This window comes from Agelaius phoeniceus, chromosome 15, assembly GCF_051311805.1.
Source record: "Agelaius phoeniceus isolate bAgePho1 chromosome 15, bAgePho1.hap1, whole genome shotgun sequence".
In the NCBI taxonomy this organism is placed as follows: Eukaryota; Metazoa; Chordata; class Aves; order Passeriformes; family Icteridae; genus Agelaius; species Agelaius phoeniceus.
The window spans coordinates 3,519,631-3,547,320 of NC_135279.1; the positions used below are offsets into that span (position 1 = coordinate 3,519,631).

At 52.0% G+C, this 27,690-nt stretch overlaps 1 protein-coding gene across 7 annotated transcripts in view; it reads right to left on the reverse strand.

Moving 5' to 3' along the window:
- NSD1 (nuclear receptor binding SET domain protein 1) overlaps positions 1–20,998 on the reverse strand; it is a 60,995-nt gene extending 39,997 nt beyond the window's left edge. For 3 of the 7 annotated variants that reach the window (XM_054643100.2, XM_054643099.2, XM_077186408.1), the window contains exons 1-4: positions 20,068–20,209; positions 19,215–19,861; positions 4,160–4,292; positions 1,072–1,244 (exon numbers count right to left, since the gene is read on the reverse strand). In XM_054643100.2, coding sequence (XP_054499075.2) covers positions 1,072–1,244; positions 4,160–4,292; positions 19,215–19,841 — 933 coding nt within the window. In that variant the 5' untranslated portion in view covers positions 19,842–19,861; positions 20,068–20,209. Of the gene's footprint in view, positions 1–1,071; positions 1,245–4,159; positions 4,293–19,214; positions 19,862–20,067; positions 20,210–20,868 lie in introns of those variants that run through there. The other 4 variants (XM_054643098.2, XM_054643097.2, XM_077186406.1 and 1 more) reach the window with 3 other exon arrangements.
- Positions 20,999–27,690: the final 6,692 nt, after the last annotated feature.

Genomic DNA, 27,690 nt, shown 5'->3' on the forward strand with positions numbered 1-27,690 from the left:
AACACTCTCAGCTTTGCATCAATTTTGGCTTCCAGAGGTGCAAACCTGGACATTTATGTGAGTAACAAACATTTGATTCCCTCTACTGCAGGCAGGCTGGCACTCCATTTACATATAGAATGAGATTTCAGCCACGCAGCACTTCTAGGACCAGAGAAGTTACTTGGGAGCATGTCACTAGTTGTTGAGAGCACAAGGAGAGAAGTCCTTAAAGAAGATACTGAACATGCCCTTGGAAAAGAAAAACCAAATAAGGCCACTGCCCCCAGGGACTCACATCTGGAAGAGCACATTCAATCTGATGATTCTGCACTAACATAGGTTATAAAGCTTTAGAGTAGGAGAAAAAGAAAAACCAGATACCATTGCCTAGTATAACTATTTGCTCTCTCACAGTAACACAGTAGCCTCTGTAGTTCTTCACTTCAGCTATTCTAACGAGTTAATTTCTGCAGTCACCTTCCTAAAGACATAGACCAGACCCCTGTGTCACATTACATTAACTGGCTACAACTGCTCAGGGCTGTTATGTTTGGAAACGGAGATGGTGCGATGAGCCACAAAACTCATTCCCACAGGCTCACTGACAAAGCATTTTCCAAGTCAAATTATAAGTCCTAACAGGTTTCTATAAAGAGAATTACTGAAGCAGTGCTAAAAACCCCACTGCTTTATCTCAGCCAGTGATCTAGTGAAGCATGCAACTCCACCTCTGTTTCAGATCAGCCAAAGGAGGCTGCCAGAGAGCACAGAAGTTTTTTAGCAGTGCTGCAATCCACAGCAGGAGAGGGCTGTGCTGCTAAACAGATCCCACACCAACAGAGCCCAGATTCCTCTGCCTTCCAGAGCTGTCCAGGGCAATAGAAGCAGCAGGCCACACCCCAGCATAGAAGAGAGCCTGGAAACTCCTGGCAGTTTATATATAAACTATACAAAGAATCCCTTCCCTGGCTGACTTGCTGCAGTCAGTCTCACAGAAGCTGTCAAAGTACAAATTCAGGCATAAAGGAATATTTTGTACTGTGCAGATTCAAAGAAATAAAAACATATTACACAAAACAGCTCTTTCACCTTGTGTTTGTATCCTTTTTCCTTTTGCTTTCCTCTTTTCCGGAGAACAGGCAGCTCTTCAAACTGATGTCTCCCTTCAAAGAGGACAACAGCTTTCCCAGGAACCCAGGTTTTCTCTGAAGGTTCTCCTAAGGTATCCACATAATACTCTCGGTATGGTCTCCCACCGGAAACTATTTCAAGAAATTTAACAGAATTACCCCTTGTATGTAACAGAATAAAGACACAAAAAGAGACACAGAAAACAGTAACTATTTGAGAGGTTATTTTCAATTACATTTAGCTTAACAACATTCCCAAATAAATGCCAGTTCTGGGGATTTCTATTCACAACTAAGGCAGACCCCTTTGTTTGCTACTGCCTATATTTATATTCTACATTACTGTTCTATTTTTAAATTGTTTGGGCTTTTTTTTTGTTTTTACAAACAATTGATTAACACGCCTATGATTGGTCATCTTCCTGCAGCAAAGACTGCTTGCAAAAAAAAGAAGGTAAAAATATCTAAATATTTTTTCCTTGAGAGACACAACACACCAGGCAGAACATTTTTTTCTGCTACTCCCTGATTAATGATTAAACAGTCCAGAGCACTTGACCGTTGGGAAAACACAACAGTGCTGGGAACACCCAGAACTGACATCCTTCTGGATAGGATTTACTCACACAGGTTGAGCCTCCCCCATCACAATACATCCCATCTTCTTCGATGTTTTAATACCAAACAAAGTCTTATTTAGGACATAAAACATGAACAGCAGCATTTAAGCAAACACATGCATACACACTGAAAAGATTAGGTGCAACATGACACAAAATTAGTTGCAATAAGTTTCTCCATACTTCAGGCACAAGAGGTGCAGAGAAAAAGAAGAAATTCAATCATAGGAGCACATTCAAAGATGCTTTAAAGGTACTTTCTATGCAAGAAAGTTGAACACACATGGTAAAAGTAGGAACTGAATCACAAGCATTGGAACAGAGCAAACAACACTTTTGGGATACAAACTTCTCCCTGCAGTTTGCTGCAATGCATTAACCTTCTTCTGTGAATACACCTTCACCCTCTGAACAGGCAGATTACACTTCCAGCCCATTTGGTTTGTGCTGCCTCTTCCAGGGTGCCAGCACAATGTGGCAGCCTGGCCTTAAGTGATGTTAAAATTGAGATTCTAACCAAGACCACTGAGAGGATGACAAACAACAACCAGAACAACATCAAACCAAGTGCAAAGATCACAGGCTGCATCCACCCCATTCACAGTTCTGGGACTGAAGCCACTGAGCCTACACCTTCCAACTTCAAAAATCTTCCAAGCCAAGAGCTTGCTGAGAAAAGGTAAACTGCCTTTAACTAAACACCATTCCTCAAATCCCAAGAGAAGAGCTTTCAGCACAAGAGACAAGGCTGAAGCAACCTGCCTTGTTTTGAAGGGCTTGTTCCCTTGGCAACAGGAGAGCCAAGGCAGTAGGACTGAGCTTCCTACAGTGCACACAGAGCCCAGCTCCTCCTGCCCCAAGGTGCCCGAGTTCAGATCCACCTGCTTTGCCACCTTGGCATTGGGAAGGGAGGACAAGCAGATTACATACAGCCACAGCTGGAAAATATATTTTTCCCATGAGCTCCACTGGTTTGAACACAGATAAAACAATGGTGGGAGAGTGAGTCCATCATGTGGCTGGAGATCAGGCCTTCCTGGAACTTGCTGACAGAGCTTTTCCTCCCAGCAGAATTCCTTCATTATCAATCCTCATGCACAGGCTGAGAGGAGAATACTGGACAGCTATACACATTAAATCCTGCCCAAAACTTCATGAGGAAGATGTTGGGAGACAATATATATCAGCATATCTTCTGGAAACATCTCTGACAGGATTTTGAGAGCTGGAAACAGACTATTTAAAATAGCACATTCACTATTCCCTAGAATCAGGATAAATGCCTCCCCAAAGGATGAAGGGGGAGGTGAAGAACGAAGACCTCAGCAACCAGGCTTGGGGATTGTGTGAGCAGCACACAGGAAAAGCTACTTCATGTCTAGAGAAACAGCAGTGGCTCTGAGCTGATGGCCACTCAAAAAGAACTCCACTCATGCACAGCACTTGTGCTTAGGCTGGCAAGGGCTACAAAACCTGGAGACAAAACCAGTAGTGAGTGGCAATCTCACCAGTCTGGAGCTGTCAGTGGCAGAGGACACCAGTTCAAGGGGATTCTAGTTGCCCAGAGAACAGAAAGAATCAGAAGGGGAAACCAGGAACAAATAAACCTTTCTGTTTGTGGCAGTCTCCCCATGGCATCTGGTGCGATAGTAAAAGCAAACAATTCCTCATTTTCCTTCTGTTCTCTCCATCACTCACCTATCTCTGTCTTGATCTTTTAAGACTCTCTTTCTCCCTTCCTGGCTCTCTCCTGTGGTCAAGCACACACAGCTCTGTTATATTTGCCCCTCTCTCTTCCTCACACTCAGCTCACTCACACTATACCCTAAACAGTCACATACGTGGCTCCATCTCTTGGTTTTTCCAGAATTTCCATATCAACAGCCCCCTACTCTTTTGTGCCAAACAAGACCCAAAAATTTCACTTCCATGCACATGGTCCCATTACACCCTCGGGTACTCAGCAGCTACACTGCACTACCCCACACTCCACTCCTCAGCCTCTCCAGCCTCCCATTCTCCAAGAACAACTCTCTGTCCTCACACACTCCAATCTTCCCAGCTCTGCTTCCTCACCTGTTCCACCTCTCTAATCCATCTCCCTTTTCTCTGCATAACTTTTTTGAGAGGCTGCTCTTTCTTCTGCACTGCCCTGAGCTTAGCCCAGCTATCTGTCCTTCCTCCAGTCTGGGAAGAAAAGCCTAAATGTCCAACAGCTATCTGTGCCACTTCATCACCCCCAGCACCTTCTTCTTCCTGCCACCTCCCTCATTTAGCTCTATTTTATGGATCCAGGTCTTGTTTTCCACAGCAGAGTCTATTTCTTCACACCTTTCAAAGGCCAGAAATGCTTTTAAAATTAATTAAAAACTGCAGCATCCTGCCATACACAACACCTCCACTTTGTGGTCTGAGTAGATACAGTACCTTTCATTTTTGAGTGACAGTCCAGCACTGGGTCATGACAAATTGTGCATGGCCACCATGGGCGTCTGTTGAACTTGGCCCAAACAAGATCCCCAACTTCATACTTCACTGGAGGCTTCTTCTTGGCTCGGATCTTTGGGGAAAAACCAGAACACAAGAAATCACTAAAGCTCCAGATGCTTTTGAAGAGATTTGCCTCCCCCCCTGTGTGCAGATTACACGGGACAGCAGAGACATTTACATTAAAAAGCAAGTCCTGATTTTACTTAGTGGCTCCTACACCTTCAAAGAACACAATGGTTCTCCCCATTCTTCTGCAAGAACAAAACAATGAGAGGATTTGAGAAGGTTTTTGTTATTTTTTAGTAAGTATGGTGACCTCTGGTAAATGACTGCACTCAAACTTCACACATTTGAACAGGTAAATATTTGGAGTCACTACTAGACCCCATTATTTCACCAGCACCAGTTTGGTAATTTCAAAGGTTGCAACATACCGAAAAAGTAGCAGTAGGAGACAGTGACATTTTCCTGACTAAAACGTGATAAAAACAGCAAGTGTTTATCAACTGGAAAAAAAAAAAAAAGTTGGCATGTACAAGTTAGTAACTTTCCTGCTTCTCATATGTGCTCAGGAAAAAGCTTCACCAGGAAATATTTGAAACTAAAGACAGGCACAATCACAAAAAAATTTATATTCTGGTGTTTAGCTTATATGAGCAGATCTGGTGTTGCTTTGCTCCACAACTACAGAGCAGAAAGGAGTATAACAGCAGGCACCCCCCTCTAGGACACAGACACAACACTGACCTTGCCCGTCTCCAAAAGCTGCTCACAAGTATCAACTCTGCAGACACAGCCACCCAAATCCACTCAGCTTCTCAGGGCTGTGCAGCAGCCACAAGAACACTGAAATCTTTCAATACACAAACCCTAAAGTGTTTAATGCCATTTCTGTGTCACTGCCCAGGAGCTGAGAGCAGATCCCATGCTGTTTGTGAAGCACGAAGCCTCTCTGGCTACATGTGCAGGACCTGTGCCAAGGAGAGGATCCAGGAGCTTGGGTGTTATGAATAATTGAGCCAAGATGAGATACAATAGGTTTTCACAGGATACAAGAGTACCTGGACCCAGTTGTGGGGTATCCTGCCTGTTTAGCAGCACCCACCAACACGTCCCAGGTGGGTTCAGCATTTTAAGAGCTCCAAGAAGCACCCCAGTAATGCTCCTCACTAAAGTTGTTACAGCACACACACCTTTCTGCTTCACTTCTCCATCCTGCTAACCACCCTGCTCCAGGCATGTCTCTTGCCATACCCAGTTCAACATCCCAGCAACTAAAACACAACAGACCTCTCTAATAAAAGGTATATTCCGTTTCTCATTGAGTTTTATGGCTCTTCTTCATGTGGTTAAAGAAAACACAAAAGAATAAACCCTGTCACATGAGAAAAGGCACGTATTGATGTTACGGACTACATTATTGAAATTCTTCTCACTCACTCATCAAAAGCCACACAATAACTTATTGCTGAGCAGGAGTTGAGGAACAGGGAATGTGAACAGCACGGGGCAAGGGGCTGCAGCCCCTCTCTCTGCCACTGCCTTGCTGCACCCTCTGTGTCTCCAGCTGGATCTGTGAGCACAGGACCAGAGGTGCTGCCTCAGCTGTTGCTTTTAAAATGCAGATGCACTTTCAGATGCAAACCTCTTCTTTTTTCAGTCTGTTTCCCGGCTTGAGCTCTTGTAAATGTGACTTTGGCCTCAATTTTTTTTTACAGATTTCCAGCCTGGGCTTTGAGGGGTACATGTATATCCCAGCTGATTATCTCCGATGCTGTGCATACACATACAATAGATGTGCATCTTACTGACAACTGTAACCTGAGCACAGGCACTGGACAGAGCAGTAAAACCTCACTGGAGGTTTGCCAGAGCCATTCACATTGATCCACCTGAACGACACCCACAGCCCCTGCCCTTAGGCAAGTCTGCATTTAAATCAACTCTTTGTCAACCTCCAACACCCCAGCCGAGTGAAAAGGTGGCTTTCAAGAAACTATTCAGACAATGCCTAAACCTCTTTCTAAGAAGTCAGCTGCTATTCTCATTCCTGCCCAGTTTCCTCTCTCATTTCCCCGGCATTAGCAGTCAGGTGTTGGACTCACCATCACCCACCACAAAGTCCCCACCAGTGGGTCACAGAGGCAGATCAGGAAGCATCATGTCCTGAGGGAAGCCTCGTGACAGGATGCACTGCAGCAGGTCACTGTCTTGCATAATTTTCCTCTCAAGTCTCCCTAAATCCCACCAATCTGCCAGAGATGCCTTAACATTGTTTTTTCTTTACACGAGAAAAAAAATCTGCTAGACTTTCAAAACGTGTAACACTGAATAGCCAACAGCACAGGAGCAAAAGCAATTATTGTCCTTTCCAGGTACAGTTAAGTCTCTTCCTTTAAACTCTGCAGCATGATAGAAAAATTACAGCCCCAAAGCATATATTTCTTATGTCAGAATACAACAAATTTCACTCCTATAAAAATTAGTATTTACTATGCCAAGATTAAACTGCTGATAAATCCTGATGACCAAAAATTTAGCCCTGCAGCAACAGTGACTTTTCTGTGAGCTGAGGAAAACCAACGTTTTTTAAAAAAGTAAACTTCAGATGTAGTCCCATACATCTGATCACAGCACTGGTCACCTTCAGAGCATGGAAATATTCAAGTATTTAAATAACAAGAAAATTTGTGAGCTAGATTGGGAAAAACCCATGTTGTAACCCATACACTGAAGAAATTAAACCAGGTAAGAGCCTTGGTTAGTGAGGAAGGAAAGGACAGGGCCTTCTCCATTAATGAGGAACAACAAAGTTTTGTATTGTCTGACGTTCTCCTCAAGGGAGTCAGCACTGTCTACTCTGTTATCAAATGTTTGGCAATCATTTGCTGTTCAGATGGGACAAGCTACAGACTAAACTCGATGATATGCAGCATTTCAGATCACTCTGTGCTATTTTCGGACCAAACAAGACTGTACCTTGCAGATATTTTTCATCAAATCCTCTCTACCAAAGACCCCAACTGATCACTGTGAAAGGGGTCACAAGCCAAGATTCAGCAGCAGGATGACACAAAAACCACCTGCTAAGTCACCTCTTGAATTTGTACTACATCAACCAAACACACCAGTCTGCAACTCACTAAGTGAAACACCAAACGTTGGTGCTCAGCTTCATGAGAAGGAGGCTTTCTATTTGAAAGCCAAGTATTTTTTACCCTCCTGAAACTCTCACCATATAGCAAATAATGAAACATATCAAGCAAAGAAAGCTTAAATTTCCAAGTGTTTTTATTTTGGTAAATATACTGTCAGTCCTCAACTGTCTGTCTTCCTCCTTTGAAAATAACCACATCATTAAAAAGTGGAAAAAATAACTTATCCAGTAACCACTCTTGGCTCTGTCACTGGAAGCTGTTGTTCAATCCACTCATGTTGCTGGACCATGTGGCACAAAGCAGAAGCCCACAAACACAGACAATGCTGACAGCCACAGGGTGCACCTTTCCTGCAGCACTGGACATCTCTGAATAAAAATCAGAGCAGCACCAGCCTCTCCAGTGCAGCTGGGGATGCAGCTGCAGACAGCCCACGTGCCCCAACAGCGTGACCAGGGATGTGACCACCTCGGCAGAGCCACAGCAAGACTGAACTGCACACAGAGGGGCAGAGATACGTCTGCTGTTCCAGGCAATTGCAAACTTGTAATTTCATATACCCAAAGAGACATCTGTCCAGAGATCAAGCACTGATCTGCAGCCATTGTAGCCCTGCACACTTCCAATTCAGACCTGCTTTGGAACGCCATCGTGGAAATACTTGGCCAAGAAACCCCTATTGCAGTTTATTCCTGACTTTATTATAAACAATGTTACTCAATGAAGCCAGGGACAGAACATGTTTTGCAGAAAGGCTGGGGCAGCAAAAGACACTGTGTGTAAGGATGATGAAGAAAAGCAAGAAAGAAGCCACTGATCTCCCAAAAATAATGGAGGAAGATTCTGCCAAGCCTGTTTCAGGCACAAACTGAACAGAATCAAAGCCAAGGATGAAAATAAAAGGAGGTGGCCACATCCAAAGGGTAATTAACCAATAGAATGTCAACAATGACACTAATAACCTTTTCCTCTGAGTGTCCAGCAGATACCTGCCCAGGGCCCTGCAGCAGCAGCACGGGATAGGGATATCTCCTGAGCAGATCTCACCACACTGGTAGCTGCAGGTAAGTCACACCCCACACATGAGCTGGCCCAAACATCACTGCCAGGGGCAGAAACAGCAACAACTCTGCCCCATAAACTTTCAGTGCTCTCTTCAAACCTTCTCATTCCCAGGCCAGCAACTCTCGTGCTTCTCCCTGCATTCCATGTATGCCCAGGATAAAGCTGTTCCCAATGCCTACTTATTATCACTTAGAACTGGAAGCTTGCTGAGGATCAGTCCACAGCCTGCCCCCACCACCACCTTTTATGCCTTCAAGTTTGGTGATCACTATTTTTTCTTAACAGAACAAGATGATAAGAAGCCCATCTAACTCCTGTGAGCCACTAATGACAGATATGGCTGAAATGGCTCAAGATCAGCTTTTTTTACCAGAAATAAACCCTACCAAAATGAAAGATGACATTAGAAGGTGCCTGGATAGCTTGGGCTTGACAATCTGCTGGAGAGGGACTTACAATGACACAGAGTGACAGGACAAGGGGGAATGGCCATAATCTGTGAGTAGGTTTAGATTAAATGCCAGGAAGAAATTCTTCCCTGTGAAGGTTATGAGGCCCTGGTACAGGTAGCCCAGAGATGCTGTGGCTGCCCCTGGATCCCTGGAAGTGTTCAAGATCAGGCTGGATGGAACTCTGAGCAATCTCATCTACCAGAAGGTGTCCCTGCCCATGGCAGGGCATTGTAACTACATTGTCCTTAAGGCCCCTTCAAACCCAAACCATTCTGTGATTCTATAAAGAAGTTATCCATTGACACAACCAACCCCACAGATGGTGTCACAGGTGCCCTGTGCCTAGGACAGGCCACTCCCAGCTCCTGCCATTTCAGTAGAACAGGTTATTCACCCTCTGCCCTCACAAAGGACAGGCAGCAGCTGGGGCAAGTTTTTCCTATTAAAATAATTCCAGAACAAGCCTGGAAGGGCATTGCTAAAGCTACCCCAAGAGTCTTCAGGAGATGGAACCTCCCTTCAGCTACAGCACATCCTCACTGAGTTAGCAGAGTTTAATACAAAGCAGAGCAGTTTTAACCTCAGCACTGAGCTGTCCATACAGCTCCTGTCCCAGGGGATGCAGATCCTTTAACTCTGGTCATAGAAATGAAGCAGCAATGGATGCAATTCCCATACAGTGACTGCTGCTGACAGATAGTTAAAAGGTCAACTCCCACCTCTGCACTGCTCTTAATGAAGGGAGAATGGAAAGAAGTCTGAGTGATCCATGGTTCATTACTTCACTCAGCCCCAACACTCCTGCACTGAGAAATGAACAGACACAGAGAGAAGGAAAGAGAGGAATTGGGAAATAACCTTTGCTTGAGAATGCTGCATGGAAAGGTAAAAAGGAGGAAGACTAAGAACAACAACAAAGCAAAATTAGTAACTGCTTGTGATGGAAGCTAGAAATAATAATTCTCATTAGCAAAGATTTGTGTTTTAAAGAACATTTTCTAAAATCAAAACCAAATTGATCAAAAAAATCCAAAAAACCCAAGAAAATTGAGAGAGAATTAAATTGCGTGTGCTTGATAGCTTAAGAAATATTTGAAACAAAGCAAGCAGAGATTGCTACGTTTCCTCCATACAAAGTACCATTACCAAGCACAGGAGCTTTAAGCCTTTACAGAGAGAGGCTGCAATGCTGACCCTGCACTCCCTGTGACAAAACTTAGATGAATCAATCCCTGCACAGGGAAAGGGGCAGGCCCAACTGGAGCCCACATGGACAAAACCCTCACCCAATGGGGTGCAATGGCATATCTGAAGAAACCAGAGTAATAATCACACTGGCACTTAATGGCAAGCTTCAAATCAAACAGAGCAGCTGGAGAAGCCTGCTGGAAGCCCATGGGCAGCCTGTGCTGCTGAGGACATGCACAGGGCATGCTGGGGACATGCTCTTCACCCGAACTGCTCCAGTCTTCTTCAGCTTCAGCACTGCAGCAAAAAGCAAACAGGCGTCTGACCTACATTCATGTCTGACAAAGTACACTACCTCTTATCTGGGATCATTATCATCCACAAGTCTTAAATACTCACTAATCAAATATTCACTAGCAAAATACAGCAGAAATTATGATACAGACCAAGCTTCTGTTATCAACATGCTTGCAGGTATTTGCTATCTTTGGCCAGTTTTTACTACCATCTTCCAGGGTACTGAAGTTTTTCAGGGTCCATACGTACATGTGAACTATGCTGAAAGGTTAAAATCAAGAGAGCAGATTGGACTACTTTGAGTAATTCCTACATCCTGAAGCATTTCTATCAAGCTCAGGAGTTATCCACATACAGATATTAAATAAAGAATGTACTGAGGAGAGAACACAAAGTTTCAGTCTCCAAGATAACTGGGTAACAGCATCCCTGTTTCACTCAGTGGAGATACTTCTCCTTATGGATTTGGATTGAGTGGAAGAGCAGTGCAAGAGAAAGCTTTGGCACTTCAGCACGCCAACTACCAGAAATGCACCCAACAGCAAGGTTTGAGGGAGGCAGGAGGAGGAAGTGGAGGGAAGGGGTGTGATCTCATCCAGATCCCCAGTGGAGAGAAATCCACTAACACGCAGAAGACTTCAGACCACTTCCAGGAGCCTCAAGCAGAGGACAGACTCTCATACTTGCTTATCTGCACACATTTTAAATGATAAACCACATTCTCTTTAAATCTGGCTCTTTAAATCAGCACTAATTGTTTCAGCAAGCGAGGAACTGCTGGCATTACCAAAACTTTGCAAATTCTCACAAAGAACAATTACCCACAAATATCTTCTTATGTCAGAGAACAAACAAAAAAACCCACAAACTGAAACCAGGCCATCAGATTTTCCCCCTTTTCAGCCTTACTTCTGTGCTCCTCTATGTATTATCAAATTGCTCACAAGCAAGACATCGGATAAAAACAGCAGCCATTTTTCAGACATGAAGTTTCTAAATCCATGAAATGAAAAACAGATTCAAACTGTGCAAAATGAAACTTGGCTATTCTAATTTATATATGTATGTTCTATTCATTACAGCTTAAGCTGTAACCAGAATGAAGCAGAACTAGAGAACAACATGTACAGTGCAAAGAGTGAATACTGTACCAAAACCTCAGCAGCTAGAAAGTGTGAGTTTGGGTTGGTTTAAATAAAATTAACTGGCTTGTTGCTCGTTTTGGTCTGGTTGTTGATGTTGTTTGTGTTTAAGTCCAAGGGATTCTTTAAAAGCAACAAACATTTAAGGGGGGGCTTACAAATCTCAGTTGCTGCAGAAGTTTTTATTTACCCACAGGAAAGAAGGGATAATCCCACTTTGCTAGTCCAAACAAAAAGATGCCTCTTACACAAAACCATAACCTCCTGAAAATGAGGTGGCATTCAGCATTTAAGTCCCCCACCCAACAACACCATTTTTCCAAAAGAAACAAAATTTCTATCCATACAAAATTAAGTTCGAATCCGCACTTAAAACTTTGACTGCTTTTTCTGAATTCCTACTAAAATTGAAATCAGAACTTTTGAACACTAGCAGGGCAATAAATTTATCTGGTGCTTATTTATTTCTTTACATCCACACTCAAAGCCATGACCTGAGGAAGGTTCATGCTTCAGGCACCAGGTACTACAAACTTCCAAATGCTTCCAAGAGGCTTCCAAACCTTTCTGTGATGAATCCCGCTTCCTAAACATTGTGAACATCCTCTAAGAGGACTGCCAACTAGAATCAAGAGGAACCTGACTTGTTTTACTGCTGTTATTTAGGAATCTGCGGGCAGTCACCACGTTAGCCAGAACAGTAGGAAGGCTGAACAGGTGCTTGGGGAAAACCAAACAACAAGGCAACATCAGGGCAAGGGGAGGAACTATTAAAAGGGTGATAACCACTCTGCTCCTCACCCTTCTTGTGAGGCAACAGCAGGTTTCTATCTTCCCATCAACAATGGGAGGGGAAAGTCATGAACACACTTGAAAACAAATGGAACCTGGAAGCTTCAAGCAGGGCTGAGGGTGAGAACCTCCCTGCACACTCAGCACTGCAGGCACTACAGGAGCTGAAATAGAAACTGGCAGTTTCCAGTGTGCTGAGGTACTACTGTGCAGGAAATTAGCTGTTCACTTTTTCCTAAAGAATACCACACCAAAAGGCATTCCATCCTCTGGCTTGGATGCAACACTTGAATTGCTCCACCCAACTCAACACTTCTGGTGTCTCACATGCAAAAGTCAATGCCCGAATATATAAAAGGAGTCCCCAGTGCATTATTTCTGATCAGTGTCTGAAGGTTAAAACAAATTACTCTGCTATTTTATTGTATAATTATTTTACTGTAAAGCTGTTTTTTCCTGAAGAGCCCAGCAGTGGGATGTGCTATCTCCAGCAGCATCCACAGTTGTCCCAATTACTGCACGTGACCAACAGAACAAGTTCCCTACCAAGAACTCACTCAAAGCTTTTCTTGCCAATCCTTCCTACCCCAGTGGCCTACTCCATGAGGAGGAGGATGGGAAAACACAGGGGAAGCCTCCAGGACTAGAGATGTGCTGCCCTTTCCCTGTGATTCAGCCACCAACAGTGCTCCCAAAACTCTCCCCTCCATGAGGCCACTCATGTGGTGTCCCTGCCACCTGCAGCCTTGCTCTTCACCCAGAACCCCAGCAGCACCTCAGCCCCACAGAGAGAGCAGGGAATGCTGCTGGAAAAGCCATTCATTCACCTGTGGATTGTGCAGCTCCATCACTGCCAAGCCTACAACCAGTGCAGGCAATGAGTTGGGACAACTCAGCACAACCCTTCTGCTCTGGCTGTGCTAGAGACAGCAGTGAAGGCACCCAGCCAGGACCAGCCTGTCCTTGAGAGGGAAAGAAGTGATACACAAGGTGACTTTTCTCCCAACTTCTCTGCCATTTTTCCAAAGAACCGTGTGAGATAAATCTTAATGATAACGAAGAAGAGGCAGCATGTCAATTTTAACAAGTGCTTTACCATCCTTCAGTAGAGGCAAGACAAACTGCTGAAATTCCTCTGGGCTTCATCAATGCTTTTGGACACAAAAGAGATGGATGCACACCCAGGCCATCTTTATCTCTGTCACACATTTAATCACTGCTGTGAGCAGCCACACTGGAACCAGATTTCTAATGTACCAAGAACAGAGCTCTTCAGCTGGCACCTGCTCCAGCACATGGCAGCATCTTCCCCTGTCCTTGGCACTGGGGTCAGGAGCACCCACTCAGATCAGCCAAAGCAATGCCTGTGCTCCTGGCCAGAACTGCAGTGGGGCTCCAAACCTTGCACCTCAGTTTTCCTCAGCATGGCACCACAGCTCTGCAGCCATGACAAACTCCCCTGTGTTACCATTCTTCACCAGATGGCTCTGTGCAGACAGAACAAAACATAGGTCATCGTTTTTTGGTATTAAAAGTGGCATTCACCTAAACTGTTGAGTTTTTAAACTCCCAGGAAAACCCCCTGCCTGATTTTTTCTTTCTGATGTTTCTATTCCCTTTGCCTTTCTAAATGCCAGAGCAAATAACTGAAAAGCAATCAAAATTACTACACATAAGCTGGCAGTCACAGGCAAGAAAAGCCAAAGTATATTCCAAGCAACTGCACTGAAAATTGACCATCATCTATAACACAAATTTCTGAGTTACAAATATATTTTTAATACCATCTCAATTATATCTTAGAGAACACTGCTTTTTTCTTAGGGCTAAAGTAACTTGACCATATTTAGGGTTCACCTCTTGAGTGAGCTACAGATTTATTCAGTTAACTTAGGGAAACTAAAAAAAAAAACCCACTTAATAATTGTTGTACATCACACAGTTTAACCCCACTTCTGGGAACAAGGGTGTAGTAAGGTACAACAAGAAGCTGCTACATTGCAAGAGGCAATAAACAAATCCATGACTTCATGCAGAATATGCTGCTCTGAAGTCAAAGGTTCCTGCTATAGCATCAAACTGAGCCACTATCATTGATTTTAATTTTACCAAGGCTTGAGAAGGAGTTTTAACAGTAAAACTTGAATCACTACTCTCAACAACCCAAGATTCATTAGGAAGAAAAGGTACAAGTTGTGGGAGACACACTCCTCCAAAGGAAATCACCAGCACATATAGTCATTTAGCAGGGTCTGAGAGGCAGCATCCAACCCAAAAAAACACTTGCAAAAGCCAATTTAATTGCTACTATTGCCAGACTTACAACTGCAAACAGTATATTAACCAGGACATTGCTTGAACAACTTCTCTCCTGCTCAAGTTTTAAAAGTAAGTTTTAAATTTGGTAAGCAGAAATTACACAGAGGTTTCTGTCATTACATGAACTAAAACATCACTTTCAAAACTGTCCCATCTGCAAGAAAATACCTCTGGTTTTGCTATTTGCAAACAGACAGGTTCAGCTTCAGAACATGAACCGCAGAGGCATCAGTCATTCAAATTTCACACGACAAACCAGGTATTTTCTAGAGAAACCAAGTCATTTCCTGTAACACAACGCACACAAACAGATATTTCACACCTAATCAGCAATCAGAAAACAAATACAAAAAAACGAGGAGAGGAAGGGCAATCTCAGCCAAATGCTATGATTAAACACTTTCAGGATCCAACCAGCTGTGCAGGAGAGCTCAGGATCCTACAGACTGTTCAAAACCCTCCAAAGGAGCTGCTCTCACACCCTCACACACTGCAGGTCCTGCTATGACAGCTCCTAACACCCCCCACTCACACCTCCCCATGACCAAGTGGCAATGCAGCATCACCACACTGTGAAAGCATGAAGTCATTAAGGACCTTAAAAATTTATGGTCAAGCAATAACACAGGCAAGGACAGGACCCTCACGGTGGCAATTCCCATTCCTTTGGACACTCACCATGGCTGAAGTCCTTTATAGGTGAGTTTAGAGCTATTTGAAACAGGAATGCCCTTCAGGACAAGACCTGGTGGGTGCCATTGGGCTGCACAGCAAGGCAAGATCCAGCTACAAGCTCTTTTCTGTGAAATAATACCATCTTCCAAACAGTGTAAATCCTAGTGGCAAAGGGGGATGTGTGCCAGATCACAGGCATGGGGACAGTAGCACACAAAGACCCCGTTCTCTCCAAATGCACAGAGCAGGAGATGATGCTTGCAGGAATCACTGACAGCCAAACAGAATTCATCTCCTACCAGGAAGATGTCAATTGACCAGGGAAATTTATGTTCCCTGCTAAAACAAACCACTGCCATATCTACTGTATCTCAGGGATATAATGTTATCAGTAGTTAGTTACACCTCGGATCAACAGTCTGTAGTAGGAGATTCTTTCAGAAATGTTTACAGGAGTAGTGAGGATCACGTGGCTTTAGTTCCTTCGTTTTATTTTTAGCAGAGAGAGAAATGGCACCAGACATCAGTTAATAGAACAAGCACCAGAGTAACTCTCACACAGGCAACACCAACACTTTATAATGAAAGTACCCTCTCACAGCTGCAGATTAGAAAACAACTCAAGGTCATAATGGATTAATTCTAGAGAGGACTCTGCTGGCCTTCAGTACTTCTAACACAGTGCAAACAGTGTGATTCTGGTAAAGCAAAAACCTTCCAGGAGCCTTACACACATGCCTCACTCATTCCTCACACCCAGCCTCTGGAAGCAGCAATTCTTACATCTGGGATAGAGTATCTGGCTCTAAATTTCCCTGTACCTCACTTCCTCACTGTCCCGCATTGTGGGAATGGACAACAAGGAAACGATAATGAAAGCAACACTGAGCCTCATGCAAGCCTCTGCACATCCTGAAGTCTGAAACCATCAGGGTCTCATGGAGAAAACAACTTGAGAATGTGAAATGTATACACAGCAGGAGTGGCCCAGATGTACCTGAATCCAAGAACTCTCTGCTTCCTTGAACGCTCAACTCTGCAAATCGAATTGTTCAAACATACTTTGTGTGTACTAACTAAAAACCAACAAGCCAACAAACTGAAGTATTAAGGCATCAAAAGTTACATTAGAAGAGCAAAATTTCCACATGGGAGTTCTGCAAGAAACAACTCCACCTTGCTCCTATTCCTCAGCATCCAAATTCAAGCAATACCTAAATTCAAGCAATATCTATGGCACTCAGACCTTCAGTGGCTGTGCCCACCCTCCCCAGCACTGGAGTCTGGACTCATAACGCTGCTCAGGGCCTCTGCAACTTGGAAATGCCAGGAGAGCACCACAGACAAACTCACATCAGGATGGTAAAGAACAGAGATATCCAAGAACAACCACCCATTTAAATTTAAATGGCCATAGCCCAACATGTGCACAAGGCAGCAAGCCAGCAGCTGCCAGCAGTTACTGTATCACCACCTCTGGAGAACAAGACCCAAGAATTGATGCTATAATTTCTTTCTCCACAACACAAAATCTGTCAGGAGCTGATGGAAACTTCAGACACCCTTAAGGGAAGATTAAGGTGGCACTTAAAATAGTTTTAGTTCGGAATATGCACATCTCTCTTTACAACTGAATGGTACCTGAGCAACCTCCCCTGTCTGGGGAAATGTCTGAGAGCAGCAGGTGCCAGGGCTATTAACAAATCCCCGTGCAAAACAATACCTGCCACCACCTGTCCTGCCCAGAGGCATTACTTAAATGCTGGATTTTGCATCTCACTTAAGACTAAACCAAATTCTGGCCCTTCTGCTCCAAGCACTCTTGACATTTGTGCCTTTTCAGTAAGCATCAATTCTTACAAGGGGCAGACACAGACATGGGAGATACACAAGCACACTTCCCTCTTGGCAAAACAGGAAGTTTGAGCAGCAGTGGCACACTCAGAGCCATGAGCTTCAAAAATGAAAGTTCTGAGACAGTCATGCTGTAAGGTGGAGGAGCCCCATCAACAAGCAGCATAAAGCTGATACCTGTTAAGAGTAGCCCAGCTAAGACAGACAGCTGTGCAGAACTCCCAGGGATTTGTGATGCTTTTTTTGGGGTGGGTTTTAGTTTCAAGTTTTAGCAAGTTCTCAAAAAAAAAAAATTATTCCAGTTACCAAACATAGATGAGAGTGGCATTAAATACCTAAATGAATACATGACCTGAAGAGCAAACCTGGATATTTCTAGCTACTATGTCATGTTCAACCATTAAAAGATTTGAATTGCCGCAAAGGTAACTTGGCACTTGGCCCTGTCTTTTCCCATTCCACAAGCAGTGGGGCCAAATGAAGGATCACTCAGACAACATGGATTTACTTACTGAAGAAAGAATGCAAGACTTAGGGAAAGCAGGACCCCAGGCTGTCTAAAAAATGCTTTTCTTTGCGTTTTTAGGAATGCAGCTGTGCTTTCAAATCACCAGAACAACCCAGCAAGGCTAACTACAGCACACAGGTAAGGCAGTTTCACTGAAAAGACAACTCTCGTTGCATATTCAAATAACAGGCTCCCATCACTAGGACGGTTTTGTCACTCTACCAACTGCAGTTCTGTGGAGCACGTTGTAAAGGCAAGTGTTGTGAAAGTACCTCTGCGAGCTTCTGTTTACAAAGTGAGACCCTCCCACAACTGCATCACCGAGCACATGTCTGCGAGAGATCCCCGCTTTCCTCTGCAAAACAAAGCTGAAGAGATGCTCAAACCTCAGACCCACAGCAGCCTCTCACTACCAGAGATCGAGGGATTCTTCCCAAGGAACGCTGAAGAGTATAAACTGTTCCACAAACAAATTAAGCTGCTGTCAGCATCTTCCTGAAATTGCCCCTTGCACGGGCACTCTGTGACAAGGGCTGCCCACCTCCCAGAGCACGCAGCAGGAACACTGAGTGTTCCCAAAGGAACACAATCCTGCCTCCCAAGCACTGCACGCACCAGCACGATCTGTCCGGCATCAGCGGCTCTACTGAAATTAGAGAGCAAGATGGTTTTGGTATTAGTCCTATCAAAGGAGCTAATCTTCAAACCCTGCATCAATACTTTAAGTCCAGAGTATCCTCCAGCAGGGAACCTTGAGGTTGAAAAACATATTGAAGAAATAAACAAGGAAAACCTCAAACAACCGAAAACTGAAGGAAATATACATATATGGCTGCAAGTAAAAGGTTACACTGAGAAACATCTCTTATACTTGGATTCAAAAGCAAATTACACAAAAAAATTACTAAATGCATCTATCTCCTTTAAGAACTACTACTACAGTTCCATCAGTTCTGCTTCTTATTAATTATATTATAATTAAAGGAATTTGTGAGTGTAGAGAGAAATTAAAACAAACAAACAAAAAAGTCCGCCTCAATACGAGGCAAGGTTTGCTGCCCGTGAGGTCTGTCAGGCCATGACACGGCCTCTCCCCGGCCACCGCCAAGGTCTCTCAGCTCGGGAACCTCAGGCCTGGCCAGACAAAGAGCCTCTGACAGCGTTCAGCCGGAGCGGCAGGAGATGGGAACGCTCCCTCCTGCCCTCCTCATCTGCACTGCGCTCAAAAAAACCCTTCCAACGGGGAAAAAACTCCACCGAACTCCGCAGCGAGTCGGGCTGGGCAGAAGGATGATGCCTCTTATTCCTGACGGGAGAAAAAGCGGTGGGGGGAGCGCGGGCGGCCGCGCCGGGACACAGGTGCGCGGTGAGCGCGGTGACAGCCCGCGCCGGCCCCGGCGGGCTCCCCTCGCTCGGTAAGATGGCTCCCATCCTCCGGGGTGCCGGGGCGAGGGAGGCAGCGCGGCCGGCCCGGCCCGGCCCTTCCGCACCGCAAAATGGCAGCGGCCACGGCCCCCCCGCCCGCGCCCCGACGGTGCTTACGAGTTGCAGGGCGGCCGAGGACTCCGGCTGCTCCCCGAGGCCGCCGTCCGGCACGGACTCGGCCGGCTGCAGGCGGCTGTCGGGGCCCCGCTGCGGAGCTGAGCGGCCGCGGCTCCGCGGGCCGGGCTCTGTCGCCGCCTCCTCCTCCTCGTCGTCGTCGTCCTCCTCCTCTTCCTCGTAGTCGTCGTCGTCGTAGTCGTCGTCGTCCTCCTCCTCCTCCTCCGGAGTCTCGGCGCCCTCCTCCTCCTCCTCCAGCGCCTCCTCTCCACCGTCCCGCAGGAGCAGGGGGAAGGCCCGGGCCCCGCGGGCCACCTCGGCCGCAGTGTCCTGCGCCGCGGGCAGGCGGGGGCCCGGCGAGCCAGGGTCGGGCAGGGCCTCAGCGCCGTCAGCGGCACCGCCGAGGTACTCGGCGTTGATCATGGAAGCCAAGTCCTGCAGCCGGCGCAGCGGGATGTAGCAGGACGACGGGTCCTGGCCGTAGCCGGGCTTGGCGGCCGCCAGCTGCATGGCGGGCGGCTCGGGGCCGCGGGCCTCGCCGAAGGGGCCGCCCTTGGGCTCGGCGGCCGACAGCGAGGTGCCGAAGGGGACGAGGCAGCTGCGGCGGCTCACTTCGCAGGCCTGCTCCATTCCGGGCGGCGGGCATCCACCTGCGGGCACAGCACAATGGGGTCAGCCCAGCCTGCACCGCAAAATGGCAGCCGCACCCGGGGGCCGCGTTGGGCTCCGCCGGCCCCGCTCCGCCACCGCCGGATTACAGGCCCCAGGCCGCGGCCCGGCCACCCCGGCTCGGCTCGTTACGGCCGGCGCCGGGGTCGCTCGGCCTGCTGAGCGCTGCCGCAGGGCCGCCGCTCACCTGCGGGTGCCGCGGGCGGCTCGGCGCCTGCCCCCGGAGCGGGCGGATGGGGAGACGCGCCGACCCGGCCCGGCCAGGCCCCGCCGCCGCTCCGCCGCCTCCCTCCTCCTCCCTCCCCCGCATGCGCGCGCCCGACGCCGCCGCCGCCATCCCGCGAGGGCGCGCGCCCGCCCCGCGCGCCCCCGCTCTTGGGGTTCGGCGGCCGTGGCCAATCAGCGCGCGCGCGCCCGCGCGGGCTTACCCCCCCCTTCCACCCCCCCGCACGAGCACCCCCCCCTCGATGCCCCCCCCCCCCATCTCGGGAGGGGGAGGTGGGGAGGGGGCGCTCAGTGCTGCCCCCCCCCGGCGCGCCCCGGCCCGGCCCGGCCTGCCCCGCTCCCCGCATCCCCCCGCCCGGCACCGCGGCCTCGGGGCCGCCGCCCGCACCTCCATCGCAGGCGGCGGCAGGGGGCACCGGCCGGGATGGGACGGGGCGGCCCCGCAGGGTCTCTCCCGCCGCTCACTCCCCCCCCCCTTCCCCCACGCCGGGCAGGCCGCGGGCCTGCGAACGGCGGCGGAGCGGGCGCCAACAAAATGGAGTCGGCCAGGCCCTGCGCCCCGGCGGGGCACCCGGGCGGCGCCGGTCCCCGTGCACCGCTCGGCACCGCTCCCGGCCCCGGTGCCCGCGGGCGGTCAGCGGGGCGGGTGGCGCGGGTCGCCGCCCGCCCCCGCTGGGCTCGGGTTACCCCCTGCCATTGTCCGCCGCGCCCCGCGGGCCGGGCCGGCGCCCCCGCCGCGCTCCCCCGCCGCCCTCCCGCGCACCGGCGGGCCGGGCCGTCGCCCTCCGCGGGGCTGCCGTGCAGAGCCGTGCGAGCCTTGCCGAGCCTCGCCGAGCCTCGCCCGCCGGGGAGCGGCGCCGGGTGCCCGCGGCCTGGCTGTCCTCGCCGGGCTCCGCCGCTCCCGGACAGCCGCGCTCCCACCCGCCCTCCCGCCGCCGAGCGGCGCGCACCGGCCCCGCGCCCGCCCGTTCCGCCGGGACGGGCTGCCACCGCCGCCCCCCGCAACCGGCCCGCGGCGGGCGGCGGCTCCGTCGCTACCTCCGATGCGGGCCGGGGTCTCCACCGCCAGCCGCACGGGTCCGGGCGCCGCGCCGCGCCGCCGCCGCACCGGCACGGCTGGGCAGGCACGGGGCGGGGGGCAGCCGGGGCAGCGCGGGGATGTGGCACCGGGGCGGTGCTGCCCGGGCCGCGCGGGGGGCAGGGCCGCGCTGCCGCCCCCCGGGGTGCCGCCGCGGGGCTCGACGCGGCGCTGCCCGGGCGGACCCGCTCCCCCCCGCCGCCGCCGCTGCCCTTTGTTTCGCCCCCCCCCTCCGACGTCCCGGCCGTGCGGGAGCCCCCGGCCGTGCTGGCGCCGCGCTCCCCCCCGCCGGGCTGGGCCCCGGAGCAGCCGCTCTGCGCACCCAGGCAGGGAGCGCCCGCTGCCCGGGGCTCGCTGCCCTGCAGGCTCAGCTTCTCCCCGCTGAAACGCTGTCGTGGAGCGGCTGCGGGCTGGCACCTCAGCGGGGCACTGAGGACTTGCCTCCTCCCTGCCTGCACACCTTGGCAGCCCCACTGAGGGCACCTGCCTTCCTGGTGCCCCTGCCGTCTTGCCCATGCACTCACTCCCTCTGCCCTGTCTGTGGCTGGTGATGGAGCAACCATTTATCCCAGCATCTGCTTCTGAGGAGCCACACCAAGGTCCCCAACCCATTGTCACCCCACTGGTGTGCTGCAACCACGGAGAGACTGCCATGTTCAGCTCATGCCACTCCAGCACACCCACGGAGGGTGGGGTGGCTCGGCAGGAAGCTCGTGACATGTTTCTACCTTCGAGGTCCCAGCCCAGGGCTCAGCTGGTGGCACCTGACCTATTTTAGGCCCTTTCCCTCCATGCTCACATGCCATGGTGACATGTGGGAGCTGGGGCCACACTGTGCCCCAGTGTTGAATGAACTTGGCACTGAGTTCCAGTATGCACACAGTTCTCCCCACCTTCAGAGAGCTGGGGCATCACCCAGTGTGCCTGGATCCCTTGGTTTACACCTGAATGGGGGAAATACATTGTCCACCTCTCAGGGATCGACTGGGAGCTGCAGCCTGGCACACCTGGGAGAGGGCCCAACAGCCAAGTTTCCTCCTTTCTCATTGGAGCAACCTGCCATGCACGTTTCTGCCACGTTCCCAAAATAAAGCTAGTGGTTTATTTATACCCCCCCAGGGGCAGGCAGGGCATGTGAAGAGCAGGAACGCCTGGTGTCTTCCCAGAGCCTGGTGTCTGAGGCCCAGTGAGTGACCTGGGGAGATGTTTAGGGCTGTTCCAAGCAGGGGAACTGTATCCTGGGCACTGACTGTCACCAGCTGCCCTCCTTCTGTAGGAGTGCCCCCTCTTAGGCTGAGCGGGGAGAGCCAGGGCCACCATCAGGACACGTCCCAGCCTGGTTTCCCCCTGTGAGCCCTTGGTCCGTGGGCACAGGGCACAGCACATCCTGATGGGACACTGCTGTCCAGGGGCTGTACTGCTTGGGCAGCGATGCCCGGGCAGCTCCACACACCCGAGGCACGTCCCGCCGTCCCAGCGAGGCCCCGCCGCGATCCACCTGCAGCCCTGTGGGTATTGACGCAGGGAGGAGCAGGGCAGCGGTGGCGGGGTGCCCTCAGACGCACTTCCCATCTGCTGTGTCACCTCTGCCCGTGCCATGGCCAGGCCCGCAGGAAGGGCCCTGCTCCGGCCCTTCTCTTCCGGCAGAGGAACAGGGAAATGGCATCCCGGCCGCTGCCGCCCGCTCCCGCCCGGATGTGCGGCACGGCGGGCAGCGTGGCCGGCCCCGCCGCCTCAGGGCTTTGTCTGCGGGCTGCAGCGGGGGGCGCGGGCGGCTGCGGCCGCCCCACCGCAGGGTTCGCCTTAGCCCCCACCCCGCCACCGTGCTCACCCTCAGCCCAGCCCCGCTCCCAGCGCTATGGCCGGTCAGGCCGGCAGCCACGGAACCGCCCGGCACTGCGGGCTCCCTCTGCAGGCCCCGGTGCCCGCGCACAGATCGCACGGTGCCCCCACGGGAACGGCCCGGTGTCCCCGCGCCCGGCGGCAATGCGCATCCCCGGCTCCCGCCATGGCCGCTCCCGCCGCCGCGGGGATGCCGAAGGGACCGCGGCCCCACACCGGGGGCTCCCCCGCGCTCCCCCCGAGGGAGATGAGGAGCGGGGAGCCCCACACCCCAGCGCGGAGGGAGCTGTGGCCCATGCGGGTCCCGCGGGAGCCGTGGGCAGGATGAGCTGGTTGCGAGTCGCCTCCGGCCGCGGATGTTCGCCGGGGCGGGGCCTGGGGGGAGCGCGGACCCCGGGGGCAGCACCGGGATCCTGCACAAAGGGCCGGGGGCGGTGGCTGGAAGCCGTGGCCGTGGGGCTGGATCACGGCCGGGAGCGTGGGCGAAAGGGTTAAGGAGTCGCGGCGGGCAGGGGGAGGGCTGGCCCGGCCAAGGGAGAGGAAGGAAGCAGAGGAGGAGAGGAGCGGAGAGCATCCTGCCCGGAGGGTTTGCCGGGGGCCCCCTTTCCCCCAGGAAGCGGCTTGCGTGGCTTGAAACCGCAGGGATGGAGCGGCGGGAGCCGGGGCCATGGGTGGGGCTCAGCCCGGCTCCGTGCCCGCAGGCGCGGCTGCACCGGCCCGGTGTCCCCGGCTCCGGGGCTGCTCCTCCTGTCGGGGTGACCTCTGCTTCCCAGGTCCCTCACCTCTCAGTCCCCCTGCCCAGGTGCTTCCATGGCCCCCCGAAACCTTTCGGGGGGCAGCCCACGGACACACAAGGGCGGTGGGTGGGGGCAGGACCGCTGCTACGAGCTGCAGGGGACAGGAGCCATCACTGCTGAGCAAATCCGCCCGGCGCGGAAGAGCTGTCGCTGCACTGTCACCTGGAGGCCGGTCTCTGCAGCAGCCGTATGCAGCATGGGGATAATCCCCAGGGGCCGAGGCCCAGGGTGCCCTTCTGGGTGCTGCAGCTGCTCTCGGGGACCGCCCTGCTTCCCCAGCCTTCAGGTTGCCCCCCATCCTCAGCTTAGGAGGTGCTCAGGGTTCTCAGCCCTGAGCAAGGAGGCTGAGCTCACGCTGGGCTTTGATCCATCCATCCAAGGTAGAGCCAGGTTCACCAGGGCTCGAGTGCCCATGGGGTGCCCTCCCCACACTGCTCCTGTCACCTGGAAGGATACAACTGGATGCACATTGGGACACAGTGTAGCTCTGCAGCCCAACCCCCTGCCCTGCCCCACTCCCAGCCCCATCCATCGGTGCGGGTGATGGAGAGCAAAACCAGGATACATCCCCATGCCGCAGACCGTTTTTCCCAGTCGCGGTTGGCATCCTTCCAACACAGTCCCGTGCCTGTCCTGCCGCGAAGGCCACTGTCACCAGCCAAATACGGGGGATGTGCGGCAGGAGAGCTGCTCACCCGCTCCGTTCTGCCCGCCCCGCGCAGCTGCTCCCGCCGGCCGGGAGATGGGGCTGAGAGTCCGCGGCTTCCCGCAGCACCGGCGGGTCTGGCCGGCAGGCGGGGGGTCCGCAGCATGGGACCACCGCCCTCGCTGGCACCCCCAGCCTGGCCTGCCCGGATGGGGCTGGGGGTCCGCAGTGGCGCTGGAGCCTCGGCTCTGCCGCTGGGGGGAGAGGGGGTGCGTGAAGGGAGGTGCAGAGATGTGTGTGTATGTGTGCATATATATGTGTGTGTGTGTGTGTGTGTGTGTATAGGGATGGTGCTGTACATCTGTGTGCATGGAAGCGGGTGCGTGAGGGTGCATGGGGTTTTTGTAGAGGATGTAGTGCGTGTGCTTGGCTGGAAGTGGATGCATGCATGGGGGGATGTTCCTGGAGGGTGTGCCTGAGGTGAGTGTGCTCACATGGAGGTGAGTGTGCAAGTGCTTCTCTATGGATATGGGGGTTGGGCATATGCCTACGTCTCTGTGTGTGCCTCCATCAGTGTGTGAGGTGTCCCTGGATGCAGGAGCTGTGGTGGGATTCAATATTTGGATTCCTCCACAGGAGAGATGGGCCCGTGCCTCAGCCTCTACTGTGATGTGTGGGTGCTCATGGGCCCCTTTTCTCTGCCCGCTGGCCCATGGGGGCTCTTCCCTCCCTTCGCTGCCTGGGCACATGGGGCACAGGCATGGGACAATGACAGCAGGTCGGGGAACAGGGCTGTGGCAGGCAGGAGCAGCCAGAGAGGCAGTGCCAGCTCCTCCTGCTGTGGGGCAGACAGCAGCCTGGTGCCTTTCCGCCCCGCCAGCCTCACCCTCTCCTGCCTGGGGGCAGAGGCTTTCTGCATCTCACAGAAACCAGATTCTCCCCAGAGATAAAATCCTGTCGCCTTTGTTTTGCGGAGAAAAGACAACATCAGCTCCCGGCCAAACAACAGAGTCGTTAAGCAAAGGCATCTCCAGGCAGGGGCTCGGAGCCACATCCCGGAGCTGGAATGAGGAACCAGCTGGTGTCCTGGCCCCTGGGGTGCTGTCTCCCCCAGGGCTCAGCATTCTTTCCAGGACCAGAACCAGATCCATCAGCACTCAGCATTTCCCCAAGGACTACAGCAGCTCCCCCAGAACTCAGCATCTTCCCCACACACCCCCTTCCCCCACCCCTGACCAGAACCACCTTCCCTAGGGCTCAGCACTTCCCCGGGGATCACAGCATCTGCTCCAGGAGTACAGCATCCCTCCAGAATCACAGTACTCCCCGCAGGGCACCCTGGCATCCCATGAAGGACGTGAATCATAGTGGGGTGGCTGTGAAGCTTCTCAGCCCCACCAACATCCCCACATCCCATAAGGACTCACAGACAAATCCCAGAAACAAACAAGCAAGGGAAATCTGCAGCCCTGGAGTGGCAGATTCTGGGAGGGCAGCAGGTACATGGCCCCAGAACTTTTGCAGATGGGATGCCCGGGGGCATGGCCGGGCAGGGATCGGTGCCAGGGCCCAGGGGCTGGGAGCAGGCACAAGGGGGGGTGTAATGGTGGGGGGTGTGGGAACGCTGCCTCAGGAAACCAGCAGGATTTACTGGGCTACACACTAAATCCCCCTCACAAAAGGGGCCTGTTCGTGCGGACAGGATGCTGGTGGCTCAGCCACACTTGTTTGGCCAGCAGAGCCTGGCGGATTAAGGACAATTGGTTCAGCCCTGACAGAAAATACCAGGAATGTTAAACAATAAAAACGGCCTCCAGTTGCTGTGGGGCTGCTTCCCTGCCCAGCCATGCCCTCGGCTGCCCTGTGCCTGGCAGAGCTGGCTCGGGCACAGCCCATGTACCCACTGCTGCAGCCTTTGGAGGTTCACTGGGGGATGTGCCTGGGGATGGGCTGAGGGCCATCCCCCCAAGCTGGGGCAGGCAGGTGGGCACAGTGCTGGGCACAGCCAGGACCCTGGAAGCATCCCTGGGCTGCACTGGTGTGGGTTGTTGGGCTGTGGGTAGCAGGCACTGCCTGCACCTGTGGCAAGACTTTTAAATGTGCAGGGAGTGAGTGAGGCTTTGGCAGGGGATGGCAGGTCCCTGCTCACAATGTCCCCTTCTGCCTCCCTCCTTCCCTTTGGTATTAAGCATTAGCAAACCCACCTATGCCTCACCCTGTGAAAAATTGGCTGTGACCCCAGGAAAAGGGCAGTTCAGGGTGAGCAAGAACTGCCTGCCCTGTGTGCTGCCCCCAGCATGGAGACCCCGGTCTGGAGTGAGGTGGGGGCGAGCTGGGCACAGCCCCTCTCCGTGTTCAGTCTCAGTCCTGGCCGGGATCTGGGCAGCCCCTGTGGGCAGCTTGGGCAATTTGCCCTTCAGTGTGTGAATGCCCCATTCAGGGCTGTGCGAAATGCATTGGTTCTGGCACATTACAGGACAGCTGGGATCCTTCCCGGGCAGGCAGGCTGCCGGCACAGGCAGGTTTCACACCTGCCAGGGGGCTGTCTGCCCCTGCTGCAACGGGGTGGGGGGGCTCCTCCCAGCACAGAGGGGAGCTGGGCTGGACATGGAGGCTGCAAGCATGACAGTGGAGTGGGATCCCCACAGCAGCCCTGTGAGGGCTGTGGAAAGGAATGGACACCAGGATGGCTCTGAAAGCTGTTGGGCTCCCAGCACATACAATTCCCAACAGGCACAGCACCTATGGCTATGTCAAGTCCCAAGTTCTTTGTCTCCTATGACCCCAGACCTGGGCACCACCACAGCAGCAGCCAGGATTGAGGCACTCCCTTTCCAGCTGCCCTGGGTCCAGGTCCTGCCCCACAGCACCTGCCACCCCCCATCACCTTGGGCTGTTTTGGGGCAGGCTGTGCCAGAGAGCTTCCATGCTGGAAGAGGCATCTTCCAGGCGGGGGGCTGTGAGTGCAGCTGGGAGCTGAAGGAGGAAACCAGATCCTGGGACTAACGGCCGGCAAAGCCTGGCCCTGGATGAAACCCTAGACCCAGGGAGCAGGCTGGCAGGAGGGGGTGAGACAGCTGCAGCCCTCCTTGCCCACACTGCCGTCATTGCTGGGCACCACAGGGCAAGGGGGGGCAAAACAGGCATCAGAGAGCAGGGGCTGGAGACCCCCAACTTGTGCTCCCATGGGCTTTGGGGAGACAGAGCCCATAACTCACTTTA